The sequence below is a fragment of the Scatophagus argus genome, chromosome 3, assembly GCF_020382885.2.
Source record: "Scatophagus argus isolate fScaArg1 chromosome 3, fScaArg1.pri, whole genome shotgun sequence".
Taxonomy (NCBI): domain Eukaryota; kingdom Metazoa; phylum Chordata; class Actinopteri; family Scatophagidae; genus Scatophagus; species Scatophagus argus.
In genome coordinates this window covers 5,888,789-5,912,620 of record NC_058495.1, presented here as the reverse complement: position 1 = coordinate 5,912,620, position 23,832 = coordinate 5,888,789, and the positions used below count along the sequence as shown (strand labels likewise).

General features: G+C 39.1%; 1 protein-coding gene across 3 annotated transcripts in view; it reads right to left on the bottom strand.

Annotated features, from left to right (window-relative positions):
• LOC124056003 (metabotropic glutamate receptor 4-like) overlaps positions 1-19,568 on the bottom strand; it is a 111,958-nt gene extending 92,390 nt beyond the window's left edge. Inside the window, exon 1 of one of the 3 annotated variants that reach the window (XM_046383036.1) lies at positions 18,531-19,568. In XM_046383036.1, the coding sequence (XP_046238992.1) occupies positions 18,531-19,094 (564 nt within the window). In that variant the 5' untranslated portion in view covers positions 19,095-19,568. The remainder of the gene's footprint in view (positions 1-18,530) is intronic. The other 2 variants (XM_046383034.1, XM_046383039.1) reach the window with 2 other exon arrangements.
• Between the last annotated feature and the right edge of the window lie 4,264 nt (positions 19,569-23,832).

Sequence of the window (23,832 nt, the reverse complement as noted above, 5' to 3'; positions counted from 1 at the left end):
TAGCATTAGTGAGACAAGTTTTTGTTTTCTCTTGCCCCTGCGAGTCTACTTGTGCATTCTTCTGATAGACTTGTGGAGTATGAAGTCCTTTGTGCGTGCATGTGTTTGATGGGGGATTGTTGAAGATGAAAATAGCACTTGGCATGTTGATAATTTCATCTGTGCCATTAGCAAGGCATTGTCACATGGGTCCACCTGATCCCATTAAGTTCAAGGATAAGGCTGATATTTTATGTGTGTATGTGTGCTATGAGTCACAATTTGCAGGTCCAATCAAGACTTAAGACTGCCTAACAGTTTCGACTTAATAAGGTTGTTTTCCTAAATTTCACTGCTAATGAGTCCCAGTGTTCCTAATGGATACTCAGGGTATGTGGGATTTGAAATAATTTATTAAATTAGGATCATTTGGTTTACTACAAGTGGGTTCTTATTTTTGTAGTTTACTATGGTTTCTAACAGCTATAACATTATTCTCTGAAACACTCATTATAGTTCCCAGGCTCATATCCTGGTGCAACTTTAACCTACCGCACAGCAAACGAGGTGGTAGATCATCTGGCTAAACGTCATGTTGATCTGGATCATCTGGATTCCTTACAATCCGTCTGACTTGTCTTACCTCATCAGGTATGGCTGTAGCAATGTCAGCATGTTCACAGATCTCAGCAACCGACTTGGTGAGTATACCAGGTTGTGATGACTGATAGGAAGGATGGCAAAAGCTAAGAAGATCATTAAGGCTTTAAAACTGCTAGAAGTTAATCTATTAGATTTTCCACTTACAGTTATTGAAACTTCATGAAGAGAATGCAGTTACTGAATATATAATAATAAATACATTTTTAGAATTGATGATGTATTAGACCTTGTGTAGCGATGATTACAACAAACTGGAGAAATACATTTTATCTTTGAAGCCAGCAATATCTTCAGTGTCAGCTGGTACACAGAAATGTGAATCCAACAAAGCTGAAAGGTTCCCAGTTCCAGTTCTATCTGGCTGTCCTGTTACCCGATTTGCCAAGGTGACACTAAAATCAAACACTCATGCACTATTCAAACAAATTTAACAAGCACCCAACATCATCACATCAGCCAACACATTTTTTAATGAGTGATATATTTCTTAGGCACATTTGAAAGACCGATCTTAACTGTAAAGATTTAGTGGCTACGAGGGAAGGTCGGGAGTGACGAGGAATGGATGAATTTGCCAATTTTAAAACAAACACCTCAGATTTAACAGCTTCACTAAAATGAAAACAGATCAGAAATGAGTTGGAAAAGTGAAACGAAAATCAGGCATGTTTGACAATCTGTTGAACACCTTTGATACACAAGAACTGAAACACTTCAATTATCACTTGGGAGAGATGAAGGCAAGGCCTCACTAAGGCAATAAAGGTTTTTATGATTGTTTCAGCATCTCATCTTAATTCAAGGCTTCAAGATATTTCTCAGGATAATTTGAGTTTATGACAATTTTGATTTTTTATTTGAAGTTTTGATCATCATTCTTGTTGGCAATAATAACATGCAGTGTCATTGCTAAAAAGAAGTCAGATGAGATGAGGAAACAGGAGAAGATAGTAAAACTTGGGGACTAGGGGACTTCTTCTTTATTTTATCTGTATTTGTAGGTATAATATGTAACATTTCAGCATTAAAAATAACTAGACCTTCATCAGATATTTTAATGAGATATATAATAACAATGTCCAAATGTTTCCAACTATGTTGAAGAGCAATCTGTAATTTATTTAATTTATTTCTTAATTTCTCTCGCCATAACTTCCAGGGAGGATGAAGAGAGTGAGAGCAAACATGACTGAATGTAAATGTAAATTTTTAAATGGTGGTTGGTTAACAGTGAAACAAGAACTCCCATGATCCTCTGCTACCCACATCTTTTCTTTTGCTTTAATTTACAGCAGAAACAACAATATTATGTGTTTAGGGTGTTCTAACTTTCTGTTCTACCTTCGAACAAAGGGTTTTTAATATTATCTGGCTCAACCTCTCTTACTTTGTTATAGGGACATTGCTGTGCTTTCGGATCTCAGCAACTGAAACTGGTGAGTTACTGTATGTCAGACAGAAATAATGGCTGCAACAATGAGAGATAAGTTGACTGGAATTATCCTTTGAAGGGACATTCCAGCATCTTAGTATTGTATACCCACAATGCTGGATTTGCAAGACATAAACATTTAGTCTACATCAAAGCAGCAGAGGCCACAGTATCCAGACTCCCAAACTAAGATAGATCTAAATACATCATCGGAGTAACTTTCTTAGTCAAGTATGTGGAAATATTTAAAATCACTTGGGCCAGCAGCAGATTGGAGCGAAACCTATTACCTAGAAAAAAAAACAAACAAACTTTTATTCAATTTCAGTCGGAACAGTGTTGTTTGTCACCCTCTTTTGCCAGTGCATCAAGGGTGGTGTCAGTTTAGTTGTGGCACTTCTCCGGACAGATCTCAGGTGTTGGTCAGGTAACTGGGATCTGTGGAATGTCACAGAATGTCTGCTCACACATTTAGGTAGGGCCAAACAACACTAGCATCTTCTGTGCCATCTGCTGGATGTTTGGAAACTTGGTTTTGTTTAGTGAAGCATAAAACTCATCTAGTTTAGGGAAGTTGAACTTCTCCTTTAAGACGGAGTCACACTGAAGATCTATCAGTTCCAATTGCAATTCCTTCGGCGCTGTTTCTGAGTCGTCCAGTGATTCGCTGTGTTTCTTTGCATGTTAAGGGGCCCCTTTCAGCGTCGCTAGTGTGAGGAAATGAGTGAACGAGTTGTTTGAAATTTGTCTGGAGAATAAAGTCAATTTGGCTTTGAAGGCCTTCACATTTGTATACATTTCTTGCACAAATTGATCTTTCCCTTGTAGCTCGCATTCAGTTCATTCATGAATGCCAGTATGTCCGCAGTGAACACAAAATCACGCCAAAATCAAGCCAATCGCTCTGTGTCGTTCAGCTAAGGAAAATCATCGGCTTTCCCCATTAACTCCAAAAATGAGCTTATCTCCCCTTTGAGCTCCCACATTGGCTGACATACTTTCCCCAAACTTTAACCAACAGACATTAGAGTGGTAAAGTAAATCCTGGTGATCAGCCTCAGTTTCTTCAAGGAATTTAATGAACTGACGATGGTTAAGTCCCCTCACTGGTATGAAGCGAAGTTTTATGACTACCTTCACAACATGATCAGCTGCACTACAGACTTGGACAGGGCTTCCTAGTGGATTATGCAGTGTAGGAAAATTACATCCAACTCAGGGTTTTCTTCTTTCACCTTGTTCTGGATTCTTTTCAGCAGCCTGACGTTTTTTCCTGTTAAGTTTGGTGATCCATCTGTGGTGATATTCACAAGTTTACACCATGGTAGCTTCAGCCTCTCGATGACACCAGTCATCTTGTCCTACAAGTCCACTCCTCCTCCTCCTCATTCTTTCAAAACTCTCCTTTGGAAAAAGGCTTGCTGGTTTTTGCTAATTTGAATGCCAGCAAATAATTTGCCTTGATGTTTGACTCCTGAATAGTAGTTTGTTGGAAAAAAATATTTTGCTGAACCTGTGAATAGATGGCTAACCTCTAAGCCAGTGTTTCCCGACCTTTTTTGAGGCAAACCTCTAACATTAGAAAGATCGCATGGCGTGCCATCGGGCAAAAATGTTTGGATCAGTTTGCCGTTCCGCCCATCCAGAGAGAGCGCCGATGGGGTGAAGCCCCCCCCCCCCCCCCTTCCGGCACAACTGACAACTGCCGCGGCATTCCATCTTGCATTGACTAGTTGCTAGTGTAGTTAGCATGCTTGATGGAAAAGTAGCAGCTTATATTGTTTTCTTTGAAAACCGCAACAGTTTCTTGGCAAATACGACATACACCCTTTGATCAGACATCAGTGAAAAAATATTTAGCTGTCTGGGCCGTATGTGGCCTGTGGGCAGTAGCTTGCCCACCGCTGCTGTGAAGCATGCTTCCTCCCTTGTTGAGACTGACAATATGTTCTTGAGCAATTACAACTGGACCAGCCTCCATTTTCCACCTTACTACTCAGCCCAGAACACCACAAGACACTCACAGGGGTTTTAAACACACAAACAGACTCCACCATACAGTGCTGCCTTCGTTTTAAGGTTGCTGTGGCCCCTTGCGTTCCCTGATGAGCCTCACTCTTGCACTATCATCCATCTTGTAGGGACAGCCTGATCTAGGTGAGGCCCTGGTGGTGACATATTTCCTGCACCTTTTGATTAAGGTCCTCACTGTTCCAGAGTGTGTTTGTGGTCTTTGAAACCTTTTCCCCAACTTTCATCTAATCAAACAATAAGATCAAAATATCTTGTTAGCTCGATTGTTGGCTGCTTGGTGATGCTCAGCAATAGAATGATTTTAATTATTCTGGTAAGAGTTAGTTGACCTGGTGTCAGCTGAAATGTGCTGCTTTCTACATGCTTTGGAATATGATTAGATAAATCAAAGCGTTACATAGGTCTATATAATCAAGAAATATTAGGTTTTCTATTTTACAGAATTTCTTCAAAATATATATATTATATAATATATATATTTATATTAACATACAGTATGTATTTCGACTATAATCCACAGTATGTTCAATATGAACAATTTGTTTAGATATTTCTTTATTTCATTCAAAATGCATAAAAATAGAAACATATTTCAAAATATTTTTAATCTGGATCCTATTTTATTACGTTCCTCCACATTAGATATATGGAGCAAAATTTTGTGGGATTTTTTTCCACTACAGAGCTAGAATACATTGTTTCACCAAAGTGTCAGCCTTTTCAGTTCTATCCTTAAACTAGACACCAAACATCAACTTAACAATAAATGAAAGCTCTATAAAAAAAAATAGTCAAGTCTCAAGTCAAGTCATAGATGTGAACAATATTGATTCAACCATGATAATCACCATAGAAACCTTTAAGAACTGTCACTATCCGCATATAGCATAGACATACTTAAAATTACCTAATGCTCACATATTAACAACAAAAACTTGTGAGGTCAATTTCAGCCTATGTAGGACTTGAAAATCTGTGTGATTGTATATATATATATATATATATATATAGGTCAGGTTTAGCTGAGATATCATAGCTTAAAATTCCATTTAAATTCCAGTTAAGAGGACAATTAACATCTATTTTCATTTGAGGTGTCCCTCCAACATAGAGTCAGTCCCTCTGGGTGATGAAAATAAAATGAAAATAAATACATAAATCAGTTTTTAGATACATTGCAGTATTTTCAGCTTCAACAAAACTGAATCATAGTTCAGTGGTTTCAGTATTACGCTGGCTGGCAGTAATACAGTGGAGTACCACAATCTGGCTGTCTGGTTTTATTTAATACAGTGAGGTCGCATTCAGTAGCAGGAGAGCTGAGTCCACTAATGTAAGAAGGTGATGAATGTAACCTTAATCAGCACAACCAGTTCTTGTCCTCAGTGCTGTTCAGTTTAATTTCCAGTTCCTGGGGAGCATGTACAACAATGGCAAAAACGTGTCTTTATTTCTATGGACAAAATAAAAAAAGACAACATCATGGATATGTTCACATTTGAATCCATTTCTTATGAAATACAAAGAGGGAAGTTGCTGCTATTATGCTGCCATTTTATAGTTGAACTAAACCAGTCCGGAGACACAGTGCACATAAACTTAGGTATCTCACGGTTGACTTTAATCACAAAGTCTCGTTTCTCCTACTGTTTCTCACCCTCTGGTAAGTTTATGTTTGACGTTTTTCAATTAAACAGGAGGCCATAGCAGCAAGAGTCTACAAGTGTTTTATCAAACTGAGTCCAAGCTGCCCACAGCAGACTGGACTGAAGTCACTCTGTCTTTTCTAGTCTCGTACATGTGCATACATGATGCATTGCAGCACTGTATCTCTTGAAGTTAAAGCTGAGCTGCAACAGTCACCGTGGTTCAGATGAGCTGAAACAGTTGCCATGGTTCAGACAGCCAGAAAAGCAGCGAGCAATGACGAGGGTACTGCTTGTTGAAAAGTAACTTGATTCTGTTCCAAGACAACAGCTACGGCAACTTTGTTCAAGGTTTCCAATATTGCCACAACAAAAAGACTTACTTCTTCATTCAGGTTCACCTTCCTTGGCCTGCTAATGCCAGTTGGCATACTTTTGTTGTGCTAATAAATGATAAGACCTTTGCAGGAAATGTGACCATGAAGTTGAGCAATGGATTTTGGTGTGGGATTATAAAGTCATTTATTCAGTCTGAAACAGATAGATTGGGCTGTGGAAGAAATTATTCAAGTGAAATTTGAAATGACTAAACACGTTCACTTTTTTAAAAAAATTCATATCTAAGTGAAAGTGAAAGTCTCAGTTGTTAATGATTGTTATATCCGCTCTGCCACCAAATGTATTTTGCCTTTATTAGTTTTTAATACTGGCTCAACAAACTAGAGAGGTTTTAACATAAAAAAATAACATGTAATGATCTCCATAAAATTTTGCCTCTTATAAAGCCTGCTGAGACCTGATGATTAGCAGATATAAAAAGTGCCAAAGTATCAAAGCACCCTGAGTCGAAATCAGATCGTGAGAAACGTCAAGATTCCCACCGTCTGCACTCTCAGCCATATAGGACAAATGTTGCCTCTACTGAAGCAACTGACAAGCTATTGGTCAGAATTGATCAGACAGATTTGCAGTGTGAGTACTTAACATTCCTGAGCAGTCAGAATTCCCTTAATTGCTCCACTGATGCAGTTCTCTCACACAGAACATGAGCCCGGCATTTAACCAGCATCACCAGAAAATGAAGTAAAACCTAGGAGATTGTTGTAATTGCTGTTCTCTTTCACTATAGCTACATATCAACACCAACCATATTATATACATATTATTTAGAATAGTTGTTATTTAAAAGGTAGATTAGTTTGTATGTTGCAACTGAAAAATGTGAACATCACTATTCAGAAATCATTAAATGCCCCATTAGCAAACCACATACAACTCACTCATGCTAACCATGTCTATGCTAACAGGATAACAAATATTTAATAATAATTACTTATATTACACCAAATATTTAACATTTAGGTTTAAAAGTGTTTCCACCTTTGACAAAGTATTTTCACAATGATCTTCTCTATTGTTGCTTTGCTATATAAAATATCTTTCCCAGTGTTTTCTTTAAAACCTTAAAAATGACACCAACTTTCCATTTTCCTCCAGCAGCAGGTACATTGGTATTCACTGCATTACATTATTAACACTTCAGTGTGACACCAAGCAGTCTCAGGGTAGGTCCCACCAGGGTAGGTTGTGTCAGTAGAGCCTGGTAAGGCTTGGCTCTAGCCTGTATCCTCTGCATGCTACATGTTGGCCAGAGGCTGTTTTCATGGGAGGATGGGTTCCCAGATCTCTTCATCATCTAGAGCGTGCTAGACATGTGTGTAATGGTCTCTCTCATGCCTCACTGCAGACTGTCGTCAGTCTGAGAAAACTACGTACAGAATTAGATGGTGGTGGAGGTTGGGGAGGGGGGGGTGTGACAAATGCTCTTCCACAATTCCCGACAGGTCCAGTGGCCTTTTCACAAATAGACGTCCCAGACAGCACGCACAAAGGTTGGAAGCACTTAACCACAAACACAAGCACCCGCGTTCCCACATTGCTGATACGTGCGTGTTGGTGCACACTAGCGCACCCGCAGGAAGGAAAAACACACAAGCAGAGTTTGTTTGCAGTTTCTCTGCTCTATTTGGCATTTGTCGACTTCAGTGTCAGACTGACAATCACTATAGGTCAAACCAAATTGCCTGTTCTCTGAGGTGTCTTGAAAACAAGCTTGTCTAAATAATTACTCAGTCAACCATGATCCAGCAGTCCCAGGACCCTCTGTGTTTAGAGAGGTTATGACATGTCCTATTTCATGAGCCAGGGGCCAGATGTATAAACGATGTGTATGCATAAAAACCAACCATGCTTTCTTCTCCACACATAACATGGTATTTAAAAAGGAAGAATGGACGGTGGCAATGTGTGCGGTTCCGCATACTTCAAACTAGGCTTAAAGATGGTCATCGAGAGGTGCACATGAAATATAAGGGGTGATCTCAGAGTAAAACATTGTTCATTTAGGTTGTTTGCCAATTTTACTGATTGTGTTTAGCAGTCAACACAGTGTTCTGTAAAATGTTATTCAGAGGCCATTTATAAACTTGATTTAAAATTATTTATGAGTGATGAATTTTATCATTACGTTAGATTGGAAGCACTAGCTCTCCTGCTAACTATCATTTTATTTGATTCTGAATTGCAAAGCAATTGCAAAATCTGCTGCAATATGAGTGTTATACATTGATCGTTGGTCTTACTTCTGAAGTTTAATAATGATGATTCAGATGTTGTGGTTTTACTGGCACTCGATGAAACTGTCATACAGGTGCTATAAATAGCCACAGTCATGTGCTGTGACAGCTGTTCTAATGCTGTTGGAGAACCTCGCTGGTGAAACACAACTGATTAAATTGCACTTTTATTTTTCATTCCTCTCATTAGCAGGTCTAATGAGTGGTGGAGCGGGCACAAGTATTGATGAAAACAGGTAAAGTCCTTCTTATATCCACTTATGGATAACTGTGGTAGTAGAAATTGTAGCTTGTGCATGTGACTGGTGTTGGCACAGTTTTATACATCTGACAATAAGAAAACATATCAATATTTCTATCTCAGTTTTAATCATCAGTCTCCAGAGTTTTATGCATCTGGGTCCAGATGTCACTGTGGGGGAAAAAAAACCCTAAAAGTGCTATAACAGGATTTAACTTCTCTCTCCACTCTGGTGAATCTGGCATTACGGCATCTTGACAATCGATCTGTGCTGCTCAGCCAAGCTGCTTGATAAGAAGTGCTCAGACTTCCCATAGACAGCTGATTATGTTTTGTGGGCACAGCCTGGCCTTTTCCCTGTCAGACACCAGTCTATTACAGCAGTGATCAGTAAGCGGCTGTAATCACCTGTATAGGTGTTGTGGGAATGATAAGGATGAAAGAGCATAGCTAAGCCACCAAGAACTGGCCCTGACCATCAGAGATCAATACATCATCTTGTCCAATAATAAACCGCATCGACCTTTTGCCTGTCAACAGATATATTAGGGTAGGGTGTGATATGGACCTTTTGTGATAAACTGACACCTGAAAACAGCAATGTGACTACATGAGCATGTGTCCACATCCAAGGCATTTGATATAATGTGTTTATATAAAATACAATAAAACACACTGCTTTTTATTATATGTTATATTATTTTTCCAGCAAAGCTAGGACAAGTCTTATGTTGCAGTCACATAGTTCACTGATCTGTATATCTGCCCATGAAAATATTTAATCAAGTTTGTGTAGCTCAATATCAAATCAATACACTTCTTTTTTTTTCACAAACTGATTAGCACATGCCAAAGATCACCATGGCTACAGCAGGATATTGACACACTGCAAATGGGGCTATTTGCATTCAGTCTAAAGCTCCATTCTTCAGATGAAAAATAATTAAATGTTGCATGCACATGTCTTTCTTTTGCTTTACTCCCAAGCTCAGATAGTTTATTAAAGACTAAGTGTAGACCAGGGTGACATAACATTGTTTCAAGGCTGAAACCAAGGCTGTAAGTTCATCACTGATTAACCTGTTGATTACTTTTTGCATCAGAAACAATGACTGTTCTGTCCATATAATTTCAGAAAATTAAAAAAAAACAAAAATGAAAAAAAAAACTATCACAGTTTCCCAGCAACCAACAGTCCCAAACCCAGAGATATTCATGGGGAGTTTAGTTGTAAATTACAACTAAGAAAGGCTTATAGGCAGTCTCAGCAGCACCATGTTAAGCCATGGTTTTGTAGTGTAATGCTTTTACTGCACAACTGAATGTTAAAACACATCCCTTTTCACACTGCTACATTGTTGGATATCTATAATCTATAATGTTCAGAGCATTTTGTGATGAAGTGTTGAAATGAGTGTGAGAGTTCATTTTGACGGCTGTTTTGTTTCACACTGCTTGTTTTCATGTTTTAAGATAAACATCTGTCAGTTAGGATGGAGGAATCTTCATATTACCAAACAGATATACACAATTATATGTGTAAACAAACAGCCTGTAAGACACACTTGCACATATGCGTTCAAACCCATCTACCCACACACACACATACACACACACACACAGTCAAACACAAGAGTGTCTGGCATGTGAAGAAGACAGACAGATGGTGGAAGGTCTGGGTTTGGATTCCGAATGGACATTTGTCAACTCCGGGAGATACAGAAATGTTGTTATGTCTGATGTGCATGGAGTATCAGCCGCTTGTATTTGGTGAGATGAGATCACAACTAAGGCAAAATATAATTGTAGAGTAAAACAATATAATTATACAGGAATACACATCGTGCTGCACACAAAAATCTTTCAGAGGCAGCCAACACCTGCCACTTGTAATTTTTGGTTTTATTGCAAAACAAACAGAGCAAAGAGAGAAAAAACACATCTCACAAAGGATCACAAGAACTGTAATCAGGACTTGTTGCTGATTTTAAAATGATTTAAATCTCTTCCAGTATTTCAACTTTGTAAAACCTCACAGACATGTGTCACATATTCTTACAGTTGTAATTATAAAATGTCTATCTTGTGGCCTTGTGCAATGTCAGAACTTTTCTTTTTTTTTAAGACAAACAAATCACAATGAATTAACCCTAATTCATCTAGTAACAAAGTAACACAAATGAAAAATCAAGTAAATCTCAACAATGCTGTTATTTACCCTGACCATCTAAATGAACATAAACTACAAAATTCTGCAAAGAAGTATCACCTAAAACTGTAGCGTTCTGTCTGAATCTGAAGTGTTGTTGTTGTCCATCTTTCCTCTAATCTTTGCTTTGTTTGTTACAAATTTCTGGGTTATTTTATTTATTCAGGGCTCTGCAAAATTCTGTGAAAAAAAATCCACCAACCCAAGAAACTTTCTGCCTTGGTCATTGATATCAAGCCACCCTCCACCTTCACAGGCCTATAAGAGCTGCACAAAATGGCACAGCTGCATATCCATCAAATCGGAGACATTCTGTGAAATGAGCTGAATGTTCGGGGGTCTGATTTAGGATCAGGAAATTAGGAGGAAAAAAATCACCTTGCACAAAACACACTCTTCTCGTGTCTTGAGACAGACAAAGCCGTGCAATGTGCAAGGGGCAGGCAGTATGTGCATGAGCAGAGTGAAAGGACATGGATGATACTGAAGCCTCTCTGGTGATCAAAGAACAACCAAATGCAATGATGTCTGACTGGTAAAAATCAAAAACTGAGACAAATCAATACTATTACTGCAAATTAAATAACAAAGAAGGGAGAAAGAAAGTGTTGGCTTAATAGCTGCACAATCGGATAGTCAGCATTTTGTTAATGGAGCAGTTGGACGATAGACAGAGCAGAGGAGGGTGGAGGGGAAAATGGCATAAAAAAAGTACAGAAAATGGAAAATTATAACCTCCCTGAACTGAGTAGGATTATTATCTGTAGCTCCCACAATGACTTACAGTACTCTGGCCAAAATGGCTCTCATTTCAAAATTACAAAGTAACAATATACTATCTGTCCATTTGTGCTACAGCTTCCCTTTTGGAAGCAATAATGATACAGTGCAGCTTTCTGTTGAACAAAAAATGTGATATATCCCCACTGGAAATGTTCACAGTGACACCAAAGGAAATCTAACAATTTAGGGATTGGCAGCTTGGCCAAAAATATATCATGATCTGTTTAATTGCAATTATGATGTACATTTAAATCAGTTTTGAAATGCCCTGTGGACTATAGCCAGACTTGAAATAACCTAGGAATTTCTCAGTTTTTACTAATTAAAGACAATGTTGCATGAAAACTAACTTGTGGATGCCTTCAGGATCAATCTCAATCTAAAGCCATCAGATCGTGCTCTCTTTCAACAATTCCTCTATTTTTCACAGTATCATTTGCATAAAGTTCTGTAAATTATACAGCTTTGTCCCTGTAATATGCATGTATCTGCATCAGCCTCACATTGCATAAATGACACAGTATATGGCAAATTGTTCTCACTAAAAAGTTTAAAGATGTCACCTTGTGCATGAAATTAAGGCACATGTACAGCGAGAAAGGAAACAAGCTTATAATGGCTTCATAGTGAAGCAGTCAGTCTTAACTATAATATTGTCACTGGCTCACTGAATGAATGAGTATGATGCCTTGATGCGCTGATACTAGTTTATCTTGATTTAGCTGTCATTCCCCCAAATGAGCTGCTAAATCAATTGTGACACAGGGCTGTCAGTCCACTGTGTCAGTGGAGGGTTTATTGCAGAATAAAAACCATCAAAACAAGGTGAGCTGAAGCATGAAATTTCATGACATAAACCTGATTTTTTTTCTTGTTTAAAGAATTCACCATACTGGGGCCATAACAAGGTTAAAACGAAATGAAATGTGCTGGAGGACTGAATACTAAAAAAGAAATCACATTATCACCTATGCTATTTGTCTGGTCTATGCAGAGTCATTAAAAATGTGAGCAGCCACGATGATGAAATGCTATAAACAGGATGACTAACTTTAAACCAAGGAGTGATGAAACTCTGAACAAGTGTCTTATAAGATAAATTTCAAGCACTGTCAAACTTAAAATTCTTGTCATACATGCAGAATAAATATGGACAAAAATAAAACACATTTCTGAAGCAAGAGTAATACCCTACCATTCAAATGGATTTCATTTCTTTTATGATCTAATTCTGTCTGAGGCCAAATTCTAAATTAATATGAAAAGCATGCATTTAAATTTGTAGATTTGATTAAATTTTCTATAGACACTCTGCTCAGGTTATTGCTTCATTCCAAATGAGTACAAGCCCAGCGGCTATAAGATAAAATGCCGCTTAAATACAAAAGTGAAAAGCTGACAAGGAGGACATGGTTCTCATAGAAAAGTTCCAGTGAACATAATGTTCATTAAGATATACTTTTATAAAATGGATCCAAAGCTCTTCAGTACAAAGGTTGTACTTGAATCACAGTGACAAAGATGAACCAAACATAAATTTGCTTTGCTTTCTAGACCCAAAATCAGCTCTGAGTTCCCTCTGTTGCCAAAGACAGAAAAGTGAAAATGTCTGAGGTTTTGTGGTACATCTTAATCATCATACTAACCTAACATTAACTGATTTTACCAAACTGGTCTGAAGCTAAGATGTTTACAGAGCAGAAGATCACCGGGAGGGAAATAACCATTAACTCACTAAAAGAGGTTGCAACAAAGCAGATGGTGAGCATCTCTGGGAAAGAGGGATGTGGTGGAGCTTTGACCACAAAACAGCTGCAGAATGGATGGGCTCGCTCATTCAAGGAATCGTGAAAGAAACTGTCAACTGCAAATGATGTCTGACATCCTCGTCACGGTTTGATGTGTGACTGGGTTTCCGCTGTATGCATGTGATTTGAATGAGATAGACACTGATAGCTTTTACCTTACAAGCTGTCATGTCACTGCAGTGTTACTAAAAAGTCTTCTTTTTTCCCAAAGCACATACACACAGACTTAAAAACGAGACCCGATAGTAGTAGATACACTAGTGAAAGCAAACATCAGCAACTTCAGACTATGAATTTCATTTTTAAAAGGCGATTAGATGTCATTCTTTTTATACCTCAAAGAAATTTCCCACTCTTGAAAAATTAAAGCAAGAATGTACTTCCATTAGATCACAATACTTGGAATAAAATTCCAAGTATTGGAATATTTAAAAGTCTTGTTATAATTGCTAATCTGTCTTAAAACTGTATTATTTAACACTGATTCATTATTTACATGCTTTTAGCAGCACTGTTCTCAAAATCCCACAAGAATTCATGAGAAAATAAAGCTCAGAGATGGCAGCTGAGGGCCGTCTAATCATCTGTTCATAATCTATCATGTTTACTCAGCACAAAATATTATTTGCTTTACTTTACTTCCAAACTTTACTTTACAGTTTGGAACACTTAACCCGCAAGGCTTCAGACCAATTAAACTTCCTAACACTAATTACAACAATGCCATGACAAGAGCAGAAAGAAAGAAAATCAAAATGATCACATAGGTATTGATCCTGAGACCTTCACAAATGACAGGCAGATAATTTATCACTGCAAGTTCGCCATCCAGATTCCTACGTGAAGGTGCGTAAACAAAAACTCAGCAGGTCAGCTGCTGTGTCTTCAGTGTGAAACAGGAGCTCGATCTAATGGTGAGGGGAAATGTCAGAATGAGTGGAATGCCGAAGGCCTGTGTGTTCTTGCATGAAAAATCTTGTTCTTTACTTTTCTTTGTCAAAATTGATCTTTTTTTCCCTCTTTTATACTTCCTCTTCTACTGAAACCACTTCAGTGAATGTGAAATGCTTTTTCCAGTCCATGTCAGGACAAGGAGCCACTAAAATGTTTTCCAGTGAGCATTAAAGGCTAGACCGCTCTGAGCTTCTTATTCCTGGGTCACTGCCTCTTTATTGTGCCACTTGTGTGCCACAGAATAAAACAAATGACAGTTATTACAGAAGAACTTCTTCTCCTTCTTGTCACTGAGTAAGAGCCAAACTTTTGCTAGGGGTTGAAAAGGAAATCCCTGTCAGAACCTCCTGCTGAGATAAACACAAGTCAAGAGGGAGAGACCTGGTAGTACAGATTGTGTTGTACGTGATGTGTGTCAACTTTATGAACACATCTGCTACACAAATGAATAATGTAATCACCTGACATAGCTTGTCTGTGATCGTGAATTATCTCTTCCCCAACTGCTTGTCACAGCAGCTCCCACTTCTCAGGGAATGACACTAAAATGTTCTTGAGCTGCAGCTCCTGGTACTCGTGTTACCGTTACATAAGGCTGGAGTAAAATATTCATCAAGCTGCTCTGGACCACATCTGTATGCAGCTGATTGCCAAGGAAACACATTTCTCTAAACCTGCTAACTACGCCGGTGTGGCTGCTGCTGGGTTTTAAGTGGTTTGCGTGCAAATGTGCTTGATTGCTCTTGCGTATGCTTGTGTTGCTATGTGTGAAGAGTTGTATTCATGTGTGTGGTACAGGGAGTGGCATAGTTTTGCACGTAGCGCATGTGTGTGTTTAGTTGTGTGTTTGTACATGCATACAGTAAAGGTGCATGTCAAGAGCCTGCCTGTCTTCATCGGTATGCTGAGTTTGTACTCATGTGCATACATTGCCTCCATTTAAAGCAAACATTTATGTCTGGCCACAGTGCTAGCAGACGTGGTTTTCCCCCTCCTCTCTGCATGCACAGTCATGCAGCAAATCGTGTTTTGCGGGTGCAGAGCGCGTTCTGAGACGGCCGTAAAGTTTGTAAAAAGTTAGCTACCTTCTGAGGCCAGCAGCAGGTCCATCAGGACCAGGGGAACCAGCTGGCATCTCGCTGGCTCGTGTATCCCTGGGTAGCCATAACTCAAGGCCCGCCTAAATGAACACACGAAACTCTCCATTAAAGGTTTACTGTTTAATCTATATAACTGACCAGACTGCTTTACATCATGTCAAGAGCCTTCTCTATTTTTTTGATTGTTGTAATGACTGTTATTCAATTAGAGTGGATGTTGACTGATTGGTGACTGCTGTGGAAAGTGTTTGATTTTCAATAGTGCAACCAAGAAGCCCAAGTGATAGTAAGTGCGGATGAACTGATAAAATCTCACCATGCTCGTCTACTCAACATGCTGTCTGACTGAAGCTGCTTTCTTAACCTCCAGCTGTCTGAGTGTAAGAAGGCGGAAGAGAGGGGATGTTAATTTATACATTGAGGATAAAGAGAAAGAGATCAGAGAAATCCAAACTAAATATGCAAGCGCACCGCTTACGTGCATTAATAAAGAGGGAATGAGCACTGTGTTAATGATAAAGGATTTGAGGCTTCCATGTGAGAGTGAGATCAAGAACGCAGTGCTGGAGAGGCTCATTACTGTGGCCCACACCGACTCCTACCTGTGTGAGTGTGCATATATACGCATATTTTATGTGTGGGAGACAGAGAGAAATATAGAGTTCACTCAAGGGGTTTTGCATTCTTGACTATGTGTTTTATTGTGTGTATTATCACTGGGTATATATATATATATGTGTGTGTGTGTGTGTGTGTGTGTGTGTGTGTGTATAGCATACCTGTGCATAGAGCTGAAGAGCTGAATAAAGCTAAAGAATATAACATACATACATCGGAACATATAAAAGATGCATACAACTTTAAAAGCCTGTGTCTGTGTGTGTGTTCTGTCACACTGGGTTCAGGATACATCCCATGCGGTTTGTAACAGTGTGGAATCAGAAAGCTTATCAAGTCATACACATACTGTACTGCAGGCAGCCAATGGGAGCATCAGATTAACTATTACAGAAAAGATCCCAGATTCACAGATGATTGATTTTATTTAGTGAATTGGTTCCTTCTAATTGTCATCTCTTGGCTTATAGTTTTTACATTTTGAAAATCAACACACCCTACCCAGAATTATGACTAATACTACAGTATTCATGGCCTCCGCCCAATTGCACTACAGTGCAGCACACTTACGGATGAGACACCCCACACCAAACTCCTCCAGTGTTACAGCCTTCATGTGAAATCTTTTCTGTCAAGACTTATATTTAAATAACTATACTGACACCTAACACGATTATCATCCGTGATGTGAAAACAGCAGATTTCTTCCGTCAGCGAAATAAAAAGCCTGTGTCCTAATCACATTTGCTAATATATATATATATATATAATGATGTATAATGTATAAATATCCTGACACACTGCAGAGTGTCGGTCCTGCATGGTGCTGGTATAGATGGTATCGTGCTGATTGCACTGGAAGGCAGCAGAGGAAGCCGAGCCAGAGTCTGGTGTGGTTCAAAAGTAGTCTAGCACCCAGCACCAGAGCTGAGAGTATCAGAGATGGGAGCAGAAACAGGGCAGGCCTCATGCTGCTCTGCCTTCCATTTCCATCGCCTGTGGCTGCAACTAATGATTATTTCTATTACTGATTATTCTTTTTTTTTTTTATTAATACGTTGAATTTCCTGGAGCCCAGACGACATCTAAAATCTTTTTGTCAAAACTACAGCCAAAAACAAAACTTTCACGTACTGAGTTTATTTTTATTTTTCACAAAGATAACAACTGAGAAGTTCTAATTAGGGAATGAGGATAAGCACAATGACTTAAACAATTCATCAGTCATCAGTCAGAACGGTTCATGATTGTGTGAATACTAATACCAATACCAGTACTGTTACACTAGGTTTGGATTTGGGTAATCTCGAGGCAAAGTTTGTAAACCTGCCATGCTGTTTTTCTTTATGTGGTAAAAAATGAGGGGCAAATCTGTGGATCCTCATTTAGGCTCGAGCCTGTTCAGGTGAGAGCAAACACCTGGCCTGCTGAGGTGTCCTTAAATAAAACACTGAATCAGCTGCAAGGATAATTTTGTGACTGCCAACAATTTTAAGCAAAACAAGCGGGGACTGTTTGGATTAAGCATGAATTTTCATGTGAGATCAAGGTGAAACTAGTACTTTGGAGTCAGGATTCTAATCAGCTTTTTAAACAAAGGCAGGACACAGAGGAAATCTGAAATACACTTTTGAAGTTGGTTTTGGAGGAAGAATCACTTATTTTAATTACCGCTGAAATTAAATAAGCCACTGCGTTGCCAATCCCAGTGAAAGTGATTTGAGTAATATCTGTGATAAAATGTGTAATTAGCCATGAAAAAAATTCAAACACATTACAGTACTTTTTAAAAGTAATTTTTTCTAAAGTCAAAGGAAGACGTATTATTTTGCAGTGAGCTGAGCAGTAAACAGCAATCACTCCTTCAGCAAAGTAGAAAGAGCTATTATATATGACATGGCTGGTTGGATAGAAAATAAAACATGTTAAAGGATTCATTAAATGTCCAAATGCGAAGGATTTCCATGATATGGATTTCCATGATATGAACAGATATAAATGCAAGAGAGAGAAGGTAGGGCTATGGGGTAAAAGCTAAAATCAACTATTATTCCTTTTAATTACTTCTGTATTATAACAGGCAATAATGCTTAGCAACCAACTACCGCAGGGCAATAGCCAGAGTGATTAGATTTGCCAAGGGATGTCTTTTCTAAATTTATGAAAGTGTCCATTGCATGGCAGCAGATATCTAACACATATTGTTTTCTAACTGTTCAGCAGCTCCTGTTGTTTTTTCGTTATGAATTATTCAACTAAATACATAAGAGGATCAATAACAAAAAAAAAAAAAAAAAAAAAACCCCATCAGAGATCATACAGTATGCACCAGCAGATGCAGCTCCTCTCCTCTATTCTGCATTTCATACATATTAAGATGCGGACAATTAAACCAAAACAAACTGAAAAAGTGTGCTGATGTCTGACCTTAAACAGGCGTAGTATGTTGGCCACCATGATGGAGACGGAACTGGAGGAAGCTCCAATCACGCCCACCACTCTCTCAGGTTTGGTGATGACCGGCGACCCCCCGCCCAGGCATTTGACATCTGTCCCGTCCTTCTCAATCAGAGCCTGCACGAAGGTGAGCGACTGCTCCAAGGCGTGAGTGTCCCTGGAACAGGTGTCCAGGACACGTGCCCCCAGTGTGATGTTAGGCAGCAGATTATTGTCATTATTGATGCGGTCAAGGGCAAAGAGCATCGCCTCCAGTCTGTGTATACCCTTCTCCTTCTTCAGCTCCCCACATGGCTTGCCATCGTGGCCCCTGGCATGTACTGGGAAGAGCCCACCTAAGGAGATATCCCCGTCAATGCGGATGGAGTTCAAATGTGTGTGTCCCGGCCCTTTGGGTTTGGCAGCCTGAGCGGCCTTGAGGGAGCTGTTGAGAAGCAGTAGTAGCAGCGGCACAATCAGGCTGTTTCGTTGACAGCCAGCCCGATCCGGTCTGCACGCCGGGGGCTGAAACATGACCATGGCCCGAGCACGCATCCACACCGTACAACCAATCCCAGCAATCAGGAAACAACAGAAGCCAGGTATTATTTTATGATGGCCAGAGGGTTAATTGCAATACCTCTTGAAGCAGCTGGCACAGAAAAGGCTTCCTCTCATGTCTCTCCTCTCTCGCAGGCATTCAATTAATGTAGAATATGAGCTTGGCTCTTTCACAGGATGTAATCCTGTTCTCTTCTCCTCTTTCACTCCCTCACTCCATCATCTGACCGCAGTGGTGGGCAGCTGCTCTTGTGTCTGCTGTTATTCACAGACTTGCCGATGGAGATTCTTCACTTGGGGCATTAGAAAGAACAAAGGTGAACGATAAGCTTTTTCTCTGTGTCTCTCTCCTCCTCTCCCTCTGTGTGTTTCTTTCCTCTCCACCTCAATCAGAAGTTTTTAATCTCCCCTGTTCCCCTGGGCAGGGATTTGGTGTATGTCAGAGCCCTCAGGCCTGCTTAGGTCCACAGGCTTCACAGTGAATTCCTAAAAGATGAAAAAGAGAAGAGTAGTGAGACAGTGCTCAGAGAAAACAGAAAAAAGGCATTTGTATTGCTATGAGCTTTTCAATACTCCCCTTTTTTGCTTAACCTTTTTACTGCAGTATTATGTGGAATGAAGAGACATTTCTGCTCCCAAACTCACTTATTTATGTTATGCAACCTTCCTTCCTTGACCAATTTGAATTCAAAAGATTCCCATGAACTCTCAAGGTTGATGGGGATGAGTGTCAGGTTGTCGTGCTTCTTTTTTACTTATCTGCCTCAGCGGCGGACTCACTCAGCCTATCACAATATTGTGACAATCTCAGACTATTATGTTTCCTACTTCTGCTGTTGATTTCACATCAAAATGGCAAATTGAAACTGCTTTATGGTTCCAGTAACACAGAATTGTTCTGTCGGCATCAGCACTGGTAGTTAGGTTGATGTTCTGCTTTGTTACTTTGCTAAGAAATTACTATTTTTCTAGAAAATGCATTGCTACTGATTCTTCAAAGCCTGGCAAATCATTAGAAACACTGTGGGTTTAAAGGGAAGTTCAAAAGGACTGAATGGGCTACTGATGAAGCTAATGGCTGAATCTAAATGTCTGCCCTCTGGACTTGCAGACTGAGACATCATGAACTTCAGTCATAGGTGTTCATCACATCAAGTCTGAAACAGCAGTAGACTGCACAGCTATATAAACCTCTCATAGACCGGCCTAAAAGTTAAAATAATGAAATGAATTTTGACTACCTCTATAACCTGCCTACAAGCCTACAAGATTCAAAGAACATTTCAATAGCACTAACACGAATGCTTCAAGGCTTCAAACGTTATCATGGTAACCAACAATCAAGTTTTTTTCTTCTTCTTCCCAAGAGGGAAGACATTGCACTGGCATCACCGCAAAAGAGGCAAAAGACTGATAAAGAGAGAAAACTAAGCTCCTCTGTTACATTTAATTAGCCTTTAAATACACACACATAAAACCAAGCATGTGCACGTGGTATGAGTGCACACAACAGTATCCGCAAGCAAACTATATTAAGTAAGGTAGCTATGATAGCCACTGCAGCAAATATCATGAAGCATTTAAGTAGAAAAAAAATAAAAAATTTCCAGCAAACGTGCGCGTGTGAGTTTAGACATTTGGATTGAGCCGATATCTCTTTGTCCCACATGGACCACTCCAGCTTCACCTTGGTGTTACTGCTTTCTACAGGCAAAATCAATTACAAATATTATAATGAAACTCACATGTAGGTCTCAGAGTCTCTTGAGCAAATTTGAATCTGTGCCTTGCAGGGTAAAAAAAGTACAACAAACCAAAAGGGGTATGGTCTAAAAATGAGTTTAAAGTTGTAATTATGCTATTACAGCTGAAGAGAAGCTTTTATGCTCAAAGTTGGCAGGAAGAAAAATGTTCACCTTTAGAAATCACTACATTAAGGAGGCTTACTGATTCCAAGCAGCCCTTAACACAGAAGAAAATGAGTGACATACCATCAAGATCACCAGTGCTTGTAACCTGAAGTCTAAAACTATATTTTCAACTCTATGTTGGCAGTTATACTTCATTAGGTCTGCAAGTAGTGGTTATTTTGTTATTTAATGTTTATGAATTAACATTAAAAAACTGACATTATTTCCAGAGGCAAAATGATGTCTTTAAACAGCTTTTTGTGTTCAGAATCAGTTTACTAAATTGTAAGACTGCAAAACGTAAAGCTAAAACGTTTGATATTTTTCCTTAAAAACTGATCTAAGCCATTATTTGATTAAGAAAATAGCTGCAGAATTATGTGTCTAATCAGTTAATCAACTAATTATTTCACCTTCATGCCTGTTATGAGGAGGTTTTGTTGAGGGTTTCACTGCTGTGATCATTGTTAGATGCTTGTCCTGTAAAACAACTTGGTGAGCTACATAAAGCAGATTTAAAGGTGGATTTTGAGTTTCTAAGCTCCCTCTTGTAATGCACATCTGCACACCCTGACACTTTAATTCCCTCACTTCTCTGCTCCCTCTGACATACACAATACATGCATGGCATATGGACAGAAAATATGCCACTACAAGCTATCTTGTATGTACATATATACAACCTGTTCATTCCTGAAGCTGTAATGCGCTCTGAAGGAACAATCTCCCTGCAAGCAGTCACAGAATAGGGCTGTAGACATTGGTTTTCCAGCGGAGTGGGTTGAAGCCCTGGATCGGCAACGGCTGAGATTCATTGAGAGCATATTGGAAGTGACAAGGTCCTTTGAATACACCCAACTATCTCCTACTGAGTGAGAAGTAATTTTTCAGAGTTGATTCACTACAGGTCCACTTTAACTGCTGCAGAGCAGGTGACAACTGCAAAGCCAGACAGCTCACCTTAGCTCCCATAACCAAATACAAACCATGCACAGGTATATCTAACATCAGAGCATTCACTGAGGAGAAGGCAGTGAGCTGCCAACACGTCTCAGTATAGGTGGGCAAAATGGAAAAAATACAGCTGTAAACACTGAAGATTTCTGTTCTGCAAGACTGCAGATTTCAAGACAGATGTCATCAAGTTTCATGTTTGTACAAAAGAAGAGCTGGTGGGAAGACAGCTCATATGTCTCCCTCAGACTGAAAAATAGCAAGCCGATCTGAAGGAGTATCTCAAGTGCAGCTGAAGGAAAAAGATCGTATACCTCACAAGATTACATCAAGCATTATCATGTTAATCAGCTTGTTTTGTCTTGTTCCAGGTGAATATCTGGAAGTGCTTCTTCTTTGACCAGGATGGAGGTAAGCCATTCTTTTATCTTAAAGATCTCAGTGCTATGGGGGTGGGCTGGCTATAGCCAAAGAATAAATCATTTCAGAATCCACCGTCACTCAGTTGAAACCTATTAATCCCACTTGAATCCAGCACCAGGGTTAAGGCAGACCACCTTTCAGAACTCTATGATGATGGTCATGTAGTAGCAGAAAGGAAAGCGCAGTATTAGCATACTCAGTGAAATCCAGTTCCACGTTATCAATATTTCCACTGTATATCTCATTTCCAGAATTATATAGCACGTATACTATATATAAGTAAGACAGAATGGATTCTGTGGCTCAAATTACAATTTTCAAGCCTAAGACACTGGACAGCTGCCTTAGTTTTGGTTTGCTTTTGAGACACTGCAATGAGTATATAGCATAAATATATATATATATATATATATATGCATGTATATTTACACATCAGCCAGTAATGGCATACCTTAATACATTTTTACAACAGAGACTTGAGAAAAAATAAAACAGAAATGCTACCAGCCACAAAATGTCATAGACAGCTGCAGGAATTACTGGAGATTCATATCAGAAAAGCAACCTTTCCTCAGGTGCAAAAGCGTGTTTCAGAACAGACTATGCGTTTCAAAAGGCCATACAATAACCTTCAGGCAAAGAACTGTGTGCTGTTCCATGGCAGTGCAATCGACACCAGCAGCCAAATCTACCGTAACACCTTAACTCTGATAAGTGTAAAATCTGTTGGTTTTCAATAATATATCTGTGACAATTTAAAGGTGTTCTGTGTTTACTTTCTACACATTAAAGATGTTCTTTCTAGAAAATTTAATATAAAAGATTTAACTTTAAATGTTCTCAACTGAAAGATCAAATAAAGGGATGGGGGTTTTTTTTCTAAGGTGCACAGGAAGACCGTGTGGATGCTGTGCTGGTCTCGCTTCGCCCACACATCTGTCACCAAAATTAGTTTTCAAGTATACAGGCCATTTTAATATTTAAAGTGTTGCAGTGCTTTGCTGATGTCTGAGGCAGGTCCTGAGAAAGTTTGTGTTTTAACAGAACATAAATAGCAAAGACTTGTGGAAGATGTGCTCCAGAAAGATCTGCAAACCTACTCAAGAGCTGGGTTGCTAAGAGTAACAATGCAACAAACAGAATGCAGTATGTGTCCCTTTCACTCCCCTCAACTTGCCCGCCCTTACAAATGCACTTCACCTGAAAAACCTAAGATGTGTTCACTTTGAAGATGAAGAATGTGTTGTGCAGACAACCCCTACACCTTGAATTTCGCTCAAATTTCTTTAGCACTTCACGTTAGAAATTTCAGAACTCTAGCTCTAGCATTTTGCAGGCCAATCTGTACAGCAAAAAGAACATAATAAATACAAATGAGGATACATCTGAAATAAATGTATATTTATTTTATTCCCCTCTTCATCTTCTGAGACCTAAGCAGCTGC